Raw genomic sequence first — 21,206 nt, forward strand, 5'->3', positions numbered from 1 at the left:
TGTTGCGCAATGTGTGCCTTCAATGCAGCTAAATTTGCAGTTGGAACAGTGAACACAACATCTTTCAGGTAGCCCCACAGCCAGAAGTCACACGGATTAAGATCAGGTGATCAGGATGACCAGGCCTTAGGGAAATGGCGGCTGATAATTATAGCATTTCCGAAATGGCGAGTCAGCAGCTACTTAACAGGATTTGCGATATGCGGAGGTGCGTCCTATTGCATAATAATGATATCATCCACAGAACAAAGCTGTTGGAGAGCTGGAATTCCATGGTTGCACAAAAGACTCTCATAGCGCTTACCAGTGACTGTACAGGTAACAGGACTGGAAGCACCTGTCTCTTCGAAAAAATATGGCCTTATCATAAATGATGCTGTAAACCCACACCACTCAGTGGCCTTTCAGGATGAAGTGGTACTGGTTGATTTGCGTGTGGGTTTTCCGGTGCCCATTTAAGACAATTCTGTGTATTGACATATCCTGTCAAATGGAAGTGGGTTTCGTCTGTGCACAAAATCTTCTGTGGCCAATCATTGTCCACTTACATACAAGCAAGAAAATTTACAGCAAAGGTCTATCTTACTGGCAGGTCAATAGGAATCGCACACATGAGTAATTTTGAATGGATAACAAAGAAGGATATTTCGTGGGATTTTACGCATTGAGCTCACAGTATGTCCAATTTTCGGGCAATTATAGATGCACTACACATTAGCACACCACCACTCATCTCCTCCGGCATTGCTATGGCCTGTGCTTCCACTGACGTCGAATCACTTTATTTCCTCCCTCTATCAGGTTGCACAACAAAAGAACCTGTCTTTTAGAATTTCCGAATCATTTTCTCCAGATTCACGGCAGTTATCGGACCAACGCCTTTTCTCAAATCCTTCAGTGTCTAGAACATCTGCAGAGCGACACGTGCACAATCATTTTTGAAATACAGCTTTACAAGTAGAGTTTGATCGTGCATTGAGAATGTCATGACGAACGTTGCAGACGCGATACGAGGAAAAGCTGTGTGCCCAGTGTGTTTATACCAACTTCAAAGGGTTTTATGCATGACAGGTGTTTTCATTTACATATTCTGACACATGCAGCGCTATCTATTGATCAATTTTCACACTATTTTTTTTCTCCTGCCATACGTTTTCTCACTTCTTTGATAATATTCCGTTGCAATTTGACGTCATTCTGACCAGTGGTGTTATTTCTATAGCGTTTTGAAAGTTTAGCTTTAGTTATAATCAACCAGTACATCATGTTCAGCTGCCATTCCTCTATCTCAGACAATCCCAGCAGTTCCATAAACTGCCACTCCTGTTCAGACTAAGTGCAGTGAAGTGTTCCATACCTCAAGAACATCATCAGAAAATTTCTCTCAGACTGACAGTACACAAGCAGGTTCAGTACCAGATACTCACAAGGAATATGTCTCAGGGGAAGTTACACTAGCACTTTGAAGACAGCAGAAGCAGTTCCAACCCCTCCTATGGAAATGAATACATAAGAAATAGCACCAGCAGCAGTGTCCAATGAGGTGAGCAGCAGAAAAAATTGCCTCCTTTCCATCTGAATGATTTTTTTAGTAGAAAGCAGAAAGAACACAAGATAAACAGAGTCAGGATTCTATCTGAGATAAGTGGTTCATCAGAAATGACTAAAAGTAGTAGTAATAAGTAAAACAAAACTTTCTCGAATTTCTTATAAGGCATCATATTGTTCAATCTGTAATCAGTTAATTACAAGAACTAGAAATAATAAAAGACTCTGACCTAAAAGTTGATGTTATCTGCATACTGGAGCATTGGCTAAAGAACAGCAAACAGAAACTGTACATATACCTGATTTTCTCCTAGGCAGTTCATTCCGTGAGGTCTCATTATGGACATGATAGGACAGCTATCTTCACAAAGCAAAATCTAAAGTATAAAGAAATTCAAATACATTCTGATTCGTTTAAGAAAAGTTCTTGAAGTGGCAGCTATTGAACTGAAAGCCACCTTACGATTGTAACTGCATACAGGCTATCTGATGGTGACTTTGAGGACTTCCTAGGTAAATCTGAAATGATGTTAAATAGTCTATATCAACAAAAAAAATGATTTGTGGTGACTTTAACATTGGTTTTTTGAGACCGTCAAATTGCAGAGATGAATTACTGAACATTGCAAAGTGTTTCAATTTATTCCCTACTGCAAATGAACCAACAAGAATCTCTAACCATCGTAAAACAGCATGAGACCAAATTTTTATTCAAGAAACCCACTCTCAAATAATAATAAAGTAGTAAATATGGGCTACATCGATCACGAGTCTCTGTCGCTAACATTGGAGTACGTATAAAGAAAATATCACCCATCAAAATGGCTAAGTGCATGGATCTCAGTGATGGTAATGTAGCAGACTTTTGCCAACAATTAAGTCGGAAAACATGGGATGAAGTGTTCAATGAAACATATGTAAAGAGAATGTTTAAAAACTTTCATGAAACATATAAATAATACTATTTTGACATAGCATTCCCATTTACGCAACGTAAATTAAAACCTACTACAAACAAAAATTCTATCACTACCAGGGTAAATACCTCTAACGCAAAGAAACGATTTCTGCATTCATAAAAAGAAAAAAAAATACTGTATCATTAGAGGTCAAAATTATAGTAAAGAGTACAATAGGATCTTCAACAAAGTTATTAAAGATGCAAGAAGGGGTAATAATGAATACATCTGCAAATCAAAAAACAATACATATGCCACATAAAAAACAATACATATGCCACATGGAACATCACTGCTTCGAAACAGGCAGCAAACCAGTGGCAAAGAGTATTAGCCTAAGTCTGGAAAATGGGCAAGCATCTGATGCCACTACAGTAGCTAATACCTTAAATGAGTACTTTAGCAAAATAGCAAATGATCAAAAGTAACTTTCAAACTCTTAATATGCGCCACATTGAAAACCACAAACAACCCATGGCCTCTACGTTTGTCAAACAGGTCGCATACAATGCGCTCATGCTGGCAGTTACATCATCAAAGAAATCTTCATGTGGTTTTGAGGATATTCGAGACTATGTTATAAAAGAAACAATTTTATCATATTGCAGAGCCCCTGAAGCATATTATTAATCACTCGTTCTCCATTGGTACATTTACAAATCTCCTTAAAGTTGCGAAGATAACCTTTGCACAAAATGACAGCCAGACACAATGATAACAATTACAGACCTGTCAGTGACTTCCCAAGAATCTTTGAGAAGCTCTCTTACAATAGATTGCTACAGTTTATTAACAAAAACTCTTTGCTCTCAAATCATCAGTATGGCTTCAGACAATCAAATCTGTTCTATGAATTCGTGCATGCAATCCTAAAAGCTATAGATGAAAAGGGCCTACATTAGTTCCAATCTTCTTTATTTGCATATAGATAACCTGTATGAGAATATCCATGCCAAACAGAAAACTTCATTTGCTGATGACACCAATATTTTGATTACAGATTTACACCAAAAAGACTAAACATCTACAGACACATCACTGCTAGATTTAACGCACTGATTGGAAAGAAATAAACTTATCATAAAACAGTAGCCATGAACCTTCATATATCCCACCCTAATCAACGAAATGACTACTCTCTGAAAATACACTCCTGGAAATGGAAAAAAGAACACATTGACACCGGTGTGTCAGACCCACCATACTTGCTCCGGACACTGCGAGAGGGCTGTACAAGCAATGATCACATGCACGGCACAGCGGACACACCAGGAACCGCGGTGTTGGCCGTCGAATGGCGCTAGCTGCGCAGCATTTGTGCACCGCCGCCGTCAGTGTCAGCCAGTTTGCCGTGGCATACGGAGCTCCATCGCAGTCTTTAACACTGGTAGCATGCCGCGACAGCGTGGACGTGAACCGTATGTGCAGTTGACGGACTTTGAGCGAGGGCGTATAGTGGGCATGCGGGAGGCCGGGTGGACGTACCGCCGAATTGCTCAACACGTGGGGCGTGAGGTCTCCACAGTACATCGATGTTGTCGCCAGTGGTCGGCGGAAGGTGCACGTGCCCGTCGACCTGGGACCGGACCGCAGCGACGCACGGATGCACGCCAAGACCGTAGGATCCTACGCAGTGCCGTAGTGGACCGCACCGCCACTTCCCAGCAAATTAGGGACACTGTTGCTCCTGGGGTATCGGCGAGGACCATTCGCAACCGTCTCCATGAAGCTGGGCTACGGTCCCGCACACCGTTAGGCCGTCTTCCGCTCACGCCCCAACATCGTGCAGCCCGCCTCCAGTGGTGTCGCGACAGGCGTGAATGGAGGGACGAATGGAGACGTGTCGTCTTCAGCGATGAGAGTCGCTTCTCCCTTGGTGCCAATGATGGTCGTATGCGTGTTTGGCGCCGTGCAGGTGAGCGCCACAATCAGGACTGCATACGACCGAGGCACACAGGGCCAACACCCGGCATCATGGTGTGGGGAGCGATCTCCTACACTGGCCGTACACCACTGGTGATCGTCGAGGGGACACTGAATAGTGCACGGTACATCCAAACCATCATCGAACCCATCGTTCTACCATTCCTAGACCGGCAAGGGAACTTGCTGTTCCAACAGGACAATGCACGTCCGCATGTATCCCGTGCCACCCAACGTGCTCTAGAAGGTGTAAGTCAACTACCCTGGCCAGCAAGATCTCCGGATCTGTCCCCCATTGAGCATGTTTGGGACTGGATGAAGCGTCGTCTCACGCAGTCTGCACGTCCAGCACGAACGCTGGTCCAACTAAGGCGCCAGGTGGAAATGACATGGCAAGCCGTTCCACAGGACTACATCCAGCATCTCTACGATCGTCTCCATGGGAGAATAGCAGCCTGCATTGCTGCGAAAGGTGGATATACACTGTACTAGTGCCGACATTGTGCATGCTCTGTTGCCTGTGTCTATGTGCCTGTGGTTCTGTCAGTGTGATCATGTGATGTATCTGACCCCAGGAATGTGTCAATATAGTTTCCCCTTCCTGGGACAATCAATTCACGGTGTTCTTATTTCAATTTCCAGGAGTGTACGTAACAGAAGTTTAAAGTTGGTTGATGATGTGAAATTCGTAGGAATATATCTGCAGAGCGACCTAAAATGGAACACACATATTAAAATTCTTACAGGTAAACAGTCATAAATCTGTTATGTGCTGCAGATACTTAACACAAGCTGTAGCAGAGAAACAGTAATACAGACATATCATGCACACTTTCAGTCATCAGTTAGATATTGAATAATACTCTGAGGAATGCACCTTGTAGTCAATCAGTATTCGAAACCCAAAAACTAGCTATCAGAATGAACAAAATGTAAAGAAATATAATTTGTGTCACCCTCTCTTCCTGTCATTAAGGGTACTCTACATTCCATCCCTGTACATCTTTGAAACAATAGTCTTTACAAGAGAAAATTTAGGAAACTCCAATACATATCGGCAAAACAGCTCTGTGCACAGTCATGGAAAAAGAAATGGCAATAACATCCATGTCTCCTATGTCAGCACATCAACCTATCAGAAAAGTATTCTTCATAGAGGTATGCAATTATACAATCACCTTCCTAACGACAACAAACTATTAAAGAAAGAAAATTCGTTCAAAACAAAAGTCATTTCTGATAGATCACAGCTTCTACTCTATAAACGAATTCCTCAAAAATTAAATTGGGATACTATAATGTACAATTATCAGATATAATACAGCAATCATATGTGTGATAAATCATATCAATTGTGTGTATGATATTGTGTTAAAATAGACATTTGCATTTACGTCAAACTTGTTGTAAATTTTATTATTGTTGTTATATGCATATGTAAGATTCCCATTTACTTCAAACTTGGCCTGAGTAGTGACATGTGATAAATTCTGTAATTGTACAAGGGGCATTCAAAAAGAAACGAGCCAGAGGTATAAGTACAGAAACCAGTACTTGCATGTTAGAAGTATCGACCCTGGCTGTTTAGACGCTTGTGCCACTGTGACACAAGTTGGTGAATGGCGGTCTCATAAAATTCCCAGGGCCGCAATGTTAACCTGGACATTGTCGTTCGAGGTGAATCTTTTGCCCCTTGGAGCCTATTTAAGGGGACCAAAAATGGTGTAATCACAGGGAGAGAGGTCCGGACTGTATGGAGGGTGGCCTAGAACCTCCCATTTGAATTTCTGCAGGAATACCGTGATTGTGTTGGCTGTATGAGGCTTTGCACTGTCGTGGAACAGAATGACTCCACAGGTGAGATTGCCTGGTCATTTTGATTTGATCGCTTGGTGAAAGGTGGTCAAGGTTTGCGAGTAACACTGGGCATTCACTGCTGTCCCATGCTGCAAGAAGAGAATCAGAAGGGGACTACCTTAGTCAATGCAGAACTTCAGCATAAGCTTCCCTGCATGTGTGTAACTGTTTAACATCACAGCCCTGGGAATTTGATAAGACAGCCATTCATCACCTTGTGTCACAGTGGGACAAGTGTCTCAACAGCTACGGTCAATACTTCTAACATGTAGATACTGGTTTCTGTAGTTATGACTCTGGCTAGTTTCTTTTTGAACGTCCCTTATATATAATTGTTTACCACTCAGAAAAAATTCGTCATAGGTTAACGACCAAAAACAGCTCGTCAGTCGTTTCCCTGATCAATGACGAGCCCCTAAAATGTATAGAAAACACGGTTCTGAGTTTCACGTAAACTGCTTCTCACCACCACAGCTGCAAATTCTAATCAGGAAAAAAATGAGATAATTAGAAGAACAGGACTCTGCAACTCTCGAATGCTCCACAAACATACAAAACTGCAATATTCAGAGTCTCTAGTGCGCCACTACTATTGTTGTTTGGAAAACCTTTAAAACACTTCCGAGTCACACACCACATCATATATGAGGTATAGTGGGATTCATAAGGAACATTTAAAAGTTTTCTTGTGCAACAAAACAGAAGCAGCTTTTGTATATTCAGAAACAAACTACATGTGTGTCCATGGAATAAATTTGAGTTGCATTTGTTTCAGTTTCATTACAATTTATAGCTGCAGTAGTAATCAATAGTTTGTACGAAAATGACAATCATTTCCCCTTACATACAAGTGCACACACACACACACACACACACACACACACACAAAAACACACACACACACACACACACACACACTCATACACAAACATATACACTTAAATATATATTGTACATAAAAATCCTTAATTCTCATGGGATGTGGTCATACAATCTAAAAGCCGTGTTTTCTAATACCGCTTGCGAAATACCCCTTGCGAAATAACAGCATTAATTTCTGAATATTGTAATGTAATTTTCTTCCTTGTATGATATGTATGAGTGATACTACTATTTCTAAACTGTGTTTGATTTTTACAATAAATTGTGTATTAGAAATTAACTGTGTTATTGCTGTTAAGAAGGTTAGGTTTATAAACAATTTTGTTTTATGGTTTCTTTTTTTATCATCAAACCATTTGCTCCTTGAAGTCATTATTTTTAACTGCTATAATATTTTGTGAACTAAGTGATTCAAAATACATTCTTTATTGTCAAATGAGTCATTTAATTTACCACATTACATTTTATGAACGAAATGTGATGCTTCTTGTGTAAAAATTGAGTGTACTTATATTTGGAAGCCACAAACTTTAATCTTCGGTGAACTGTAGATGTGCATATATAAAATCGATAACTCGTGCAAACAAGACACAGAAATCTATCTTAAAGTGACATTTTCTGAAAGACTTAAAATAAGCAATAGCAATGCCAATTTTTAGAAATAAAGATGTGAAATTGGTGTTACACAATGCTCCTGTCTATTCATTCTATTTTTTCTAAGATTCCTGAAAGCATAGCCTATGGCAGAACAGTAGGCCATTTCCGAGATAACAACTTCTATTTTGAGTTCTGTGAAGGCTAGTATACAGACAAGTCTCTTTTTTTAACTCCTAGTGTAAATACTGACACTGTTGCATGGTTAACGATACCTTTATCTCTACAAATCGTCTTTTATGTGATGAAAAGGTGTTAAAACGAGACCAAATATGTTCAACATTTCATAAATCGTACAAATCTGAATCTTCCATGCTAGTCAACAACAAGAAAGAAATTATAATTGGCAACTAAACTATAATGGATATCAATTGGCAGTTCAAATGTGCATAGATATCACTCCACAGTAAATTAAAGGACAATAAAAAATTCAGTTAAGATGCTCTGCTTGGGGATTGCGAATGTTGAGTCAATAAGTATTGAACCATCACAGTTCATTGACTGGGAAAACACTTTTCTCCCTAGACCTAAACTGACAAACTATCATGTGCCACTAAGTAATAAATAAGAAAATTTTGATGTCAAGTATGACAATTTCAAAGTTCACTGAGATTCAAATTACAGCAGTGGATGTAGATAATAAAAGCTTATGAGCTACATAAGAAAACTTCTTATGCCACAAAATGCAGTCACTAAATCTTAATTATTCCATCAACATATAAGTCAGAGAATAGTCTGGAAGATGTCTCAGCGTCATCAGAAGGACCACCATCATATGTGGAGTGCCTTGGGGCTCAGTTTTTGGTTCTCTACTTTTTATTATTTTTATGAAAGCCCTACCTCTTTATAACAAATATTGTAAATTCACGTTTTTTGTTGTGACGCTGTTGTATGTACTGATAACTCGCCAGAGATAAACTTGAAGTGTCAGCTAATATGTCTTTCAGGGACACTGTGAACTGGTATAACATAAATGATCTTTCTGTTACTTATAGTAAAACAAACTTTATTTAGTTTCGCATTAACTCTACAAATGGAGAAGTAGGAGAAAACTAGATGACCATTTGATAGCGAGGATGGATACTTAAAAATACCAGGGCTTACATAGAAGACCAGTATGGATTCCAAAGAAATATAAGAACATGCAAGGCAATGCTGACCTTACAACTTCTCTTAGAAGAGAGTCTAAGGAAAGGCTGACCTACGTTTACAGCCTTTGTAGACTTATAGAAATCTGTTGATAATGTTGACTCAGATACATTCTGAAATTCTAAAGTTAGCAGAAGTAAAATACTGGGAGTGAAAGGTTACTTACAACTACAGAAGCCAGATGACAGTTATGAGAGTGAAGAGGCATGAAAGGTTATCACATGTTGACAAGGGGGTGAGAAAGGGTCTTAGCCTATCACCAATATTCAGTCTGAACACTGAGCAGTAAACGTAAGGAGTTGCAATTGAAAGAGCAAAAATAAAAACTTTGACATTTGCCAATGACATTGGAAGTTTATCAGAGGTTACATAGGACTCAGAAGAGCAGTTGAACAGAATGGAAGATATAAGATGAACATGAATAAAAGCCAGATAAGGATAATGGAATGTAATCAGAATAAATCAGGTGATTCTGAGTAATTTAGATTAGGAAACGAGACACTAAAAGTGGGTAACATGTATTGCTATTTGGGCAGTAAAATAACTGATGATAGCTAAGTGGGGAAGATATAAAGTATAGACTGGGAGTGACAAGAAAAGCATTTCTGAAAAAAATAATTTTTTGTACCATCGAATGTAGATCAGTGTTACGATGTCTTTCCTGAAGGTCTTTAGCTGGTGTGTAGCCTTGTATGAAGTGAGGTACAGTTGATAAATACTTCAGACAAGAAGAGAATATAAGTTTTTGAAATGCAGAGCTACGGAAGAGTGCTGGAGATTAGATGGGCAGATCATGTAACTTGACTAATAGAAGGGAATGGTTGATATGACACAGTGCAGAACATCCTGGGAGCATAAGTTTAATATTGGAGGGAAGTGCTTGTAAGAGACCAAGAGACTGTGTGCAGTTTCAAATAGATGAGGGCTCCAGTAGTTATTTGGAGCGGAAGTGATTTGCAAAGGATAGAAAAGCGTGGAGAGCTGCATCAAACCAGTCTTTGGACTGAAGACCATATCAAAAACAAGTGAGGTAAGACGATAATTTCCCATGACCTCTCTCGATCCTTTTTAAAATTGGTTTAACTTCATTATATTTCAGTGTCTCTGGGAAGCAGTCCTCTTGTTAAGGCATTGATTAATTACTTGAGCTAGTGAATATGCACTTATGTTGGGTAATGCTTTAATAACTTTAGTTGGTATTCTGTCTCAGTATGCAAAGTTTTGGTTTTTTAATGCTAAAATTACATTTTCACACCCTTTATGGAAATTAGAGAGCTAGGATGGATTCTACAAAATACCTGGGCTTACATATCCATAACAAACTAAACTGTTTAAAACAAATCCTTGATCAGTGCAGAAAACTATGTTCTGCAATATACACTTTATACATTGTTTCCTCTTACAATTCTATAGAACCCATTAAATCAGCTTATTATGATTATTTTCATGACATTGTGATATGTGGACTCATACCTTGTGATAATCAGCCACTGGTTGGAAAAGTGCTATAGGAACAGAAAATTGCAATAAAAATCATATGCAGTGTGCACTCTAGAATCACATGCAGGAATCTTTTTAAGGAACTTTAAATCATCACATTCACTGCACAGTATATATTCTCCCTGACATTTTTCATAAGAAAAAAGAGCCTGTTTTAAACCTAATAGTGTATATTCTAATCATGATAACAAGAAAGCAGTTGGTGTCCAATATTACCTTAGAAACGCAATTATGGTATGCATAGGAGCAATTTCAGTGGTTGTATGATTTTTAATTGCCGTCCCTTCACATATCATGACCTGTTGTTAAAAAAATTTAAATCAGTTCACATTACAAGGGTCATTTCACCCAATGGAAGAGTTCCTGAACCACAGTAGATAATATACATATACCTCTAACACTTAGATACATTCATAGATCCTTATTTGTGTGCCTGATTAATAATTGTTGTAAATGTATTTAAATACTTTTATTTTTCTTTAGTAGAAACTAAGTTGTAGATATCTTAATATATAATCGATTCATACTATCTACATAATACCATGGAATATAGTAACAGCAAACTTGTAAAACTGGTGTGTTCTGTTGTGCTATATTCACATCATGAATCACCAAATACGATATAAATAAATAAATATTTTCCCTCTTCTTATATACTTTTTATTCCTGTTATTTTAGGACAACCCTGTGAGTGAATACTACTCACATCAATAAATTCAGCAGAGAAGATACCCATATAGGCATTTCCCTTAGAATGATGTGGAATGCAGTTTCATAAAACAAATGATCATTAGTTGCCATGTGAGCTCAATCTGCATCTACTTCTTATTAGTTTGATTATTGTCTGTAATGGAAAACACAGAAGCATTCGTTATAGTTATGCATTTAGATATTGTATACTATTGCTTACATTTCAGCTCTGATGTTCCCCCTCAGTATAACATCTGCAATAAATTTTGTGTGAGTTAATGGTCGAATTCTGAGGTGTTGCATTCCATTTTACCCTTTTTACCCATGGTGACTATGAACCACTCTTCGATATGAAACAATGAACTTTTTGTTCCTTAATCGGTGAAGGAACATCCAGTCTGACAATAAATTTCACATCTTTATCTTATGTATAAATTTAACAAGCACTTAATATACAACACATAAGAACAGTAGCAGAAGGACAATGCCTAAGACTAGTGTGCAGCTGTTGGATGTAGTATTTGTGTACATCTGCCAGTTGAGGAAGAGGGAAAAATGATTTCAGTTTGTAGATGAAATAACATTAAAGTTGAAAGGCGCATCTGAGTATTATTGATTAATTGACATATTTTACTGTCTTAACTAGATTAGAAAGCAGAATTCTTTAACATCTACAATACACTACAGTTAAGAAACGAAAAGTGTTCAGGTAGATAAGACACTACCCACATGAATATTTGGTTCATCCTACTTTTAGACAGTCAAATATTGCGTTTTGATGTATGTCTCATTTTACATGCAATAAATATTTGCTGGATTATTTGCCACTTACGGAATTAGAATTTCATACTATTATAAAAACAGTAATACATGAAATGAATGAAGGAAAAAGTCCTCCAAAATACGAATACAGATAATGTAGAGAGTACACAAACATATCAAGTGAAATAATTACACCAAATAAAAGAATACATAAACAGAAATTCCCAGATGATGTAAAAAGATAGATTAAATCACATGTAGAATCTTATAAGAAACAAAATAAGCTAGCATAGGCATATATCAGTAAGAAGACTCTTAGTCCCACAAAACAAGAAATTCAGCTTAGTTGAAATTAATATATAACAAGCCAGAAATAAGTCAAAAGTCAATGTCTATTATAAATGTATCCAGAGATAAAATAGTAAAATCCGTTAATGAACTAACAAAGATGCACTCATAATGTTTAAGCGGTATACCTAACGTAATCATTGAGGAATATGTGTAAGATTTGCAGCAGCATTTAACATTCCAATGTAATACCTCACTCCCATTAGTAATGTTTCCAGAAGCTTTGATAAAATTTGATATTATACACATTCACAAAACAGCAGTTAAAGTGGTAGTATACATTTATTGCCCTTTTACTTTGGTCTCCAGTGTTTAAAGAATTTGACAATAATCATTGACAAAATATGATATACTCTCAGCAAGGCTTCAGAAGCTAGGCATCAGGAGAATTCGCCGTAATTACTATACAGACAGTATCGTAAAATTCATGGGCAATAAAGAACGAGTAAGAGGAATATTTTTATAGCCAGAAAAGAATTAACATTGTTGACCTCCTCAGTTTTTGTAGGGAATTTTTAAACAGTAACATGTGGAGCTTATGAAATAACTAGACTGAGTCATTTCCAAGGAACAATAGATAGACTGTTAATGCAAAATTTTCAGAAAGAAAACTAAATTATTATGCTTATCCATAAAGATGTTTTAGAAGCCATGACTGTTAATTGAATGTAAATAAGTTACATAAAACTGGAACCAGTCACTTTTTTGAATAATTATGCTTTATTGCATGAACCGGTTTTCGAACCATTTCAGGTTCATCTACAGATGGTTTCTGGACGTTACACCATTATTTCTAGCATAATGCTTGGTGCTGGCTTGGGACAGTATGGGCGGCTTTTTTCGTTAGTGTCCATCTGTCTGCTTCCTTTTTGATGGCCAGTTGGTATACCACTTCACACGCTTTTAAACAAAATATAGTAATTTACATTCTGACAGCGAAACTTTACCAGCATTCAGCAAGTGCCGTACAACTGCTGCTTGTGGGGGAGAGCAAGAAATCGCAATTCCTTGCTCGCCCTACACGCAAAAGTTGGATAGCACACTGACTGCAGTGTACATAGTACGTTTAACATTAAGATTTTGGGCTACAGAAAGGTTCTATATGATGGATGGCGATTTGTTCAAACAGATTTCCTGGTATTTTAAGCGCTGTGGACTGTATCCATATCTAAATCACATCTCCTGATGACAAAAGTGCAGAGATATTAACAAATCGTCACTGATGGTTTTCGTTAAACGTACAAGTAATCTCAGATGCTAAGATTAATTGAAATGTATAAAAGCATTGCACGTAATTTCGGAACGGAAGTCTTTCTACGAAGAAAGTCCACAACCAACAGCAAATGCAGCTAACAGGAATTACCCCTTTTTCTTGTTGGTCATCGGTTTGTTGTGTCATTATACTGGCTCAATACGATTTCCGGCATTTTTTTTTTTTTTTTTTTTTTTTTTTTGTATGGATAGAAGTTGGAAGACCGGGCTTAACTGTTTTGTAACATTATAATGCACTTCTGTTATATTTTTCAGATGGTTTACAGTTTAGGGGCCTATGGAACAAACAGTGTATATAATGTAGTCTGCACATAGGTAAGGAAGTTTATACCTCGCTAGAAATTATTTTATTATAAAACAAATAGTTGCGATAGAAAATTATACTTCAGTTATCTAAGTAACCACGGCAAGATTACACCTAATAAGTAGCTCGTATTCACAAAACCAGAAACAGGTATTATAGCGTAACACACTTCTGTGTTATTTGTGTTAATGATTTGTCCACTGCTACGTGCAATTGTAATTCTCTCCGATTTTACGTTCACGTTACTGACTCTGTGTGTGTGTGTGTGTGTGTGTGTGTTCTTTCCACAGACATTGCTATGTGAAAGAAGCCTACGCCTGCATGTAGTATCGCTGGTATTCTTAGTCGCATCTGTGGTGTGGGAAGTGAGTGTCTGTTGAGCTTGCCCCGGTTAAATATAAACAAATGTTTAAGTGATATGTAATTTATGATCAAAGGTAAATGTTAAACTGCTTTGTATTTGCTAAGTACAAAATTGTCGCCCGAGATCAGTGATAAATATAGTTTTATTTCTTTATTTATCGTGTTGTCGGACTACAGTATTTGTGTTGCTGAATGTGGTGGTACGTTTGAATGCCGTTAATCATTGTTGCCTTATTTTGCAAAATGTTGGTTTAGCGTACTGTAATGCAAAGACCACTGGCCTGTCAACTTGATCCGGAGGAAGATCAGCTGTGCGAAGTGTGTGTATGTGTGTTTGTGTGCAACTATTGATTTTAGTTTTGCCATTCATCGTTAGTGGTGCAATTTCAGTGTTTCACCCGAGAATTATTCGTAGTCTGTAATTTGAATGTGAAATTTCGGTTATATAATGATTATTTACAACAAAGGAGTTCAAAAAGTAGTAGCAAAGGATGGAGGTGATTTTAGTACCACGTGCCTTGTTAATTCTTCTAGGGTGCATTTGTCATGTGTGTGTTTTTGTGCACTATATTTTAATTGGTACCATTTAAAATAAAACCTCCTTCTATAAATACTCAATTATGCAGGCGGATTACAATCTCTTTTCGCTTTCCAGTGTTAGTACTCTTTTTCTTTTTCGTCGTCGATAAAAAGTGGAATTCGTCATTGTTTTGATATTGTGTTACGTTTACATTTCTCAGCTCTAACCTATTTTGAATCACTTATACATAGTCTGTTTTTGAAGTGTGTTGTTTATCTAAATAGATAGTTATTTACGGTTTGTTTTCGTTGTACAACGTGAGTAGCTGACAGTTAACACTATCACTTTGTTTGTGCTAAGAAATATTACGAACGTAATTAGGTTGACTGCGTATTGTCCTGGAAATAAACTTAGGTATGAGCTGAAATATACCGAAGTGACTCTGATGTGACTATTGTGGTATTTTCAGCGTTGAGAACTTTATTAAAAGCAAGGCCAGAACCCCTTATAACAGGAGTGCGGTGAAAAATCGTCAGTTCGTTTAATAAACTACTGAGGCCGGGCTGAATTACCACTGCAAATGAAAGTTGTTGTAATGTCAGTTGTTAATGAGAGCAACAGGGTTTGCGTAAACATTGTAGGTTTCAAGAACACGATGCAGTAATTGCGTAACTTTGTTTTTCAGAACTTCGTTTTTCAGTTACTTGTAATTTAAAGTCAACTCGAGGGGGTAAGAGTAGTATTGTCTAATTCTGGAGTCAAGGTAAAATTAACGAGCTTTAAAATTTATAGTGTTTTCGTTTCATTGAATGACGATACGACTTGTCACAGCATATTCCATTTCTTGAAAAGCCCTGCCAAGTAGTACATTGTTTTTCTGACAATGTGCGGGACAGATGTTGTGTCCTGCTGAGTCCTATCTGTCGAGTTATTGGTGAGTCCCCATAATAAGTTTATAACATATTTATATTTACGTACTGGGTAAAGGAGTACACTAGAATAATTTCTCTTTTTAGTAGCATTTCGGAAAGTGAGTTTTTTGTTTGGTCTTTTTCAGACAATGTGCGGGACAAATGTAATGTCCTGCTGAGTCCTATCTGTCGAGTTATTGGTGAGTCCTCATAATAAGTTCATAACATCATGCAACAGATAAGTTCACTAAATGGTGTGTTCCAGTGTTTCAACTACTTGTTAACTAATTTGAAAATGTTTCGTGCATACAGTTACTTATTTTAATTTGGCACATTCTGGAAGGCATTTAATAGTTTTATGTAAGGGACGCTTGGACAGGTTTTGCGAGCACATGACATTAATTTTGCGCCGACGTTTCAGTGATTGTTTACTTTGTTACATCTGCAAATGTTAAGTACTTCCATGAGCTTACTGGATATGTTGTAGCGTGCTGAATCAGATATTTCTGTCTATAGGTTGTGTGTTACGCGAAACGATTTTAAAGTGAAGAAACTCTCTCGCCAGTAGTCTTGAAAGTTCGCAACACCTGTCAGTAATTATGTCGTTGCAGTCTCCGGCACTTTAATTGGACCAATAAGGACGAATGAGGTGGATGGAGACTATCTTATCTACAGCCAAACGTTTATCTGGTGCTAGTGGTAGCGTTAGTTCTGTTTCATCCTCCGTTTTGTTATGTTCCTAGCAAGAGATATACGACGGTCAGGAAGGCTACTGTTGAAGATCAAGGATGTGACTGGGGGCCCCTCCGGATCCTCTTCGGAGGAACCAAGGAGGAGCCCTTCGTCCCAGTCTCCGATCTCAACTGTAAGTTACAACGAGTTTCACACAGGTTATGGTTCCTTGTAGTCTACAGATGTGTGTGGTCAATCATGTATACAGGTCTGACTTTTAGAGTGAAGCTGCGTGAGAGGAGGAGAAGTTCTGGACCTAATATGATTGTGTCAGTAAATACGCAACTACAAGCATGTGGTAGCATTGGTTCTTGACCGCCTGCGGGATAATTTTTCATAATGCAGGTTGTTCAAGCAACTTGAATCTTGATCGTTTTTCTACCATATGAGCTTACCAACGTGAACATGCATGAGAGTTTGCACAGGCTATGTGCAGGGTTATACATCCAAATACCAGATGTGAGGCAATCTTCGTAGTGGCAGTATGTCGGGTGACATAAAGCAAATCAATCTAAAATTGATGCATACAGTACTATGAAAAGGATAGAATACAACTCACCACATAGAGGAGACGTTGAGTCACAGACAGGCGCATCGAAAAGTTTGATATACATTGTCGCATTCGGCCAAAAGACATTCTTCAGAAGTGGGAAAAAACGCATTCATAGAAGCACATCTTATGCACACATGACAACTTTCTGGGCGCTTTGTCCGGCCATGGCATTTGCTTGTGAATTGGTGTTGTGTCTTCTATGACCGAAGAACACCTTTTGGCCAATAGCTTTCTCGAAGACCACAAAACGTACGCGGATATTTGAATAGGACTGAATGATTTAAGCCTAAACCATAAGCAGTAAATTTTACAGAAGAGCAAAATGATTTTGAAAAACCTGTAAATCAAGTTAATAAGTCTTAATGATTTAAAATATCCATACATTACTGCATCATCTATTGAAAAGTCAGCAAACCACTTCACCAGTAGATGCACCTAGCTATACTCGTTGATTACCTGGTGAAATTTTATTGTTTGAGGCAGTGAGGCTTAGGCTTGAATCATTCTGACCTCTTCATTTATAGAAGTAAGACATTATCGGTTACTGTCATTTAGCATTAATAGATACTATAGCCAGAAACTGTCGGTATACGATTTACTAGAGTAAATCTGATTATAGATACTGTCAAAAGTTTAGTTTATTTTCTTCACTGGGTTGTTGGTTGATCCATACCCCCGAAATATCATAAGATGCGAATGTTCTTTTACGTTCTCATTTCTAACAGTTACGAATCAATTTGAGAAAATATATGAAACAAGGATTTTTGTGAAGCTTAGTAGCGACAGAATTGATTCATTCGACAAAACCAGGGTCATGGGTATATTTCAGTTATGACAACGACACATCTATTGTTTGAATGTAGATAGAGGAATGGACCTTTCAAGCTAAGTCCAGAAATTTGGTAAGTGACCTCCTTTGCAATTAAAATGCACTTTGTTTGTAAGGTTTTTTAATTAAAATGAGCAGTTTTGTATGTGAGGGCGTGTAAATAGTTCGCTGTCGAGTTGACTAGCACGACATTGAACTCCAGTACCAGAGATTTGCTCAACATCACAATTTTAGACAGAACGTTGTCTTTCAAATCACTGGATGTGAAGCAATCACCCGTTCGCCAAAAGGTGCCTTCAGAACCAAGATTAAATTATTGTATTCTTAAATTTTGGACATTGAGAATCCCTCGTAAGAGATCGGCAAACAAATGATAGTAATAAAAACCGCGAGGTATGGTGTTTTGTTAAAGGTGCGGTGGTGAAAACATTTTTCCGTTATTGCTTTTCTGAAAAATACCTGACGATACGTATTAAGTTTTGAACTTAATTTATTTAAACTTTTAATAATATGGGTTTTAGGTGGGCAGCCGGTATAGTGCTCGATGCGGATGATGCCCTTCAAGTATTGCAATCAGAAGAGTCGTTGGTGTGTGGAAGTTGCAGGCTATCTTATCGTATAAGTTAAACCGTGGCAGAATAAACGGATCAGAGATGGAGATAAGTAGATTACAGTGCCTGCCTCAAGAGAGTCTAGTGCAGAGCTCTGTGGAATGGAAATGTGGATTTACGAGACTTGCATTAATATAGAGCAACTTTCTCTCTCTCTCTCTCTCTCTCTCTCTCTCTCTCTCTCTCTCTCTCCCTCACTCTCACACACACACACACACACACACACACACACACACTACTATGCATTTATGACATGTTTACCACCAGGAGAAATCTACCTTGTTGTTGTCTGTAAATTGATAACACGCGAAACATTCTGTTAATGGTTAAACATGTCAAAAGGAAAAGAGCCGCATGTTTCGCTTTAAAGGCATACATTTTTATCTGATGCGACCCTGAAGCAACAATATTTTCTGAAGTAGTAGTATACATCTTTACAGGCAATTGATTTTTCTTTAAAGGGAATATTTCTGTTTCCAACTGAACGTTTTGCAAAAATAGCAGTACCGAGCGAAGTGGCATAGTAATTAGCACACTGCAGTCGCACTCGAGAGGACGACGATTGGAAACCCTGTCCGGCCATCCAGATTTACGTTTTCCACTATTTTCGTTAAATCGTACCAGGCAAATACCGGAATGGTTCATTTGAAAGAGCAGGGCAGATTTTATTCCCATCCTTTCGTAATCCGAGCTTATACCCCGTCTCCAGTGACCGCCCTGTCGGCCGGACGTTAAACTCGGATCTTCCTTCAAAAATTTTCACCTTTAAAAATATGTATCATACAATTCGCAAAAAAGGTCGGTTTTAAACCCAAGAAGGTACGTGCGTATTTCGACCTCACATTAAATGCATTCTACAGATTTTTATGAGTCGTTCACCTGCATACATTAACAACACGTATCATTCCACGCAAAAAATACATGTTCATTATTTCTGTAGATTACAAAAATATGAGTCCAACATACTGCCCTTTACATTTTCAAAGTCTTTTAACAGTTTCCTAGAACGCAGTACTGCCTACTTTACTCTGGGCAAACAATGTATCCTTTACATAAAGACTTCGTCGACGGAACCGGACGTTGAACTCTGCTTTTGTATTTCTTCCTATCACAGCTTCGGAAAGGTAAAACAGATTTCCGTCTACGAGAAAAGGCATCGTGACTCTATTGCCACTTCTTCCATCCAACCCATCAGGTCCACATATGACTCAGTAGAACTTTTCGCATGTAATAAAATCAGAATTGAAGGACTTAAAAGGTACTTGTTATAGACCGAACCGTTCAGTGACTAAAGAGAAAATGTTTTCTGAACAACAAGAACTACTAGTACTACTACTACTACTACCACCACCACCACCCCCAGGTTATAGTACACGTTGTGAGATAATAGAGAATAGTCACTTTGCTAATGGTGAAAATTTTGTAATGAGAGAGTTTGTAAAAAAAGTGTAGGTGGTCAGCACGTGAATACTTCAAGCATGTTTCAGTAGTTGGAAAAAAAACCCACACACTCCGTCTTCAAGCCACAAGTGGCCCATCGGGACCATCCTACCGCCGTATCGTCCTCAATGAGGATGCAGATAGGAGAGACGTGTGCTCATCTCACGGCTCTCCCGGATTTATGATGGTTTTCTGTGACCGGAGCCGCTACTATTCGGTCGAGTAGCTCCTCAATTGGGATCACGAGGCTGAGTGCACTCCGAAAAATGGCAACAGCGGATGGCGGCCCGATGGTCACCCATCCAAGTGCCAGCGCCTAACTTTGGTGACCTGACGGAAACCGGTGTATCCACTGCGGCAAGGCCGTTGCCTTTGCGATTGTTGAACCTATATGATAAAGACATGCACAAGATCGACTTGTGTGTAAAGGTTTGCCTATCACAGTCTTAAGACTGATGACGGCAAGTTAAAAAAAGTCACCATGTCAAGAATGGCATGGTGCTGACGTGTGCCATCACCAGGATGTAAAGTTGGAAACATAGCACATGACGGTATCACCAGATGCGTTCGGAGCAGAGGTAGTGGGTATGCGTGTACCGCCAGAGGCCGTCTGCTTCAGTTGGAGGAGACTTGTGCCCAGAAAGTGCCGCCAACGACAGGGCTGACTCATAGCTGGCGAGAAACGAGCTCGCGAGATGCTACAGGAGTGCCTTGGGCACGACTTAGCGGGAAGGAGAAACACTCCTCCGTGACGCCTGTGCGGTGAAATGGCCGAGAAGTTTACGCGCTTCGCGTCCCAGTGTCTGCTGTAGCTGGTCGTTGAAGCACCTGTTACTTGGAAACTATTTTTCTGTTTCGTCGGCGATACGAAGTGCCCCAAAAGGAAAGGTCAAACTTCGGACAGGTGACAGATTGAAATTTTAAAGCAAAAGCGCCTATGTTGACATTGTGCCCTTATTTTAAATGGTTTTACGTCGTAATTTCCACGTAAGTGTTTAGCAGAGGTTTCATAGAATCACTTTCAGACTATTTCTCGACCATTCCACTTCCGACTGCCACACAGGAAAAATGAACGCCTAAATCTTCTGATACTAGCTCTGATTTCTCTTACTTTATTACGATGGTCATTACACCTTATGTAGGTGTGAGTCAAAAAAATATTCTGACATTCTGTGGAGAAAGCTGCTGATTGAAATTTCGTGAAAAGATCTCACCACAACACTGATTACCATTTCAGCTCGCTTGTAGTATCCGTGACACACACTTCTCTTTTGCATCATTATAAAAACCGCGCAACAATATTCCAGAAGAGAACGGACAAGCGCAGTAGATTTATTGTATCTTCTAAATATTCTGCCAGTAAATCACAGTCGTTGGTTCGCTTTCTCCACAGCATTCC

The 21,206-nt window shown here is 38.6% G+C and overlaps 1 protein-coding gene across 1 annotated transcript in view; it reads left to right on the plus strand.

The window, feature by feature from the left end:
* The first annotated feature begins 16,360 nt into the window (after window positions 1-16,360).
* LOC124606240 (trafficking kinesin-binding protein milt) overlaps window positions 16,361-21,206 on the plus strand; it is a 363,542-nt gene continuing 358,696 nt past the window's right edge. Inside the window, exon 1 of the mRNA XM_047138217.1 lies at window positions 16,361-16,507. Coding sequence (XP_046994173.1) covers window positions 16,376-16,507 — 132 coding nt within the window. The 5' untranslated portion in view covers window positions 16,361-16,375. The remainder of the gene's footprint in view (window positions 16,508-21,206) is intronic.

Source organism: Schistocerca americana, chromosome 1 (genome assembly GCF_021461395.2).
Source record: "Schistocerca americana isolate TAMUIC-IGC-003095 chromosome 1, iqSchAmer2.1, whole genome shotgun sequence".
Lineage (NCBI taxonomy): Eukaryota > Metazoa > Arthropoda > Insecta > Orthoptera > Acrididae > Schistocerca > Schistocerca americana.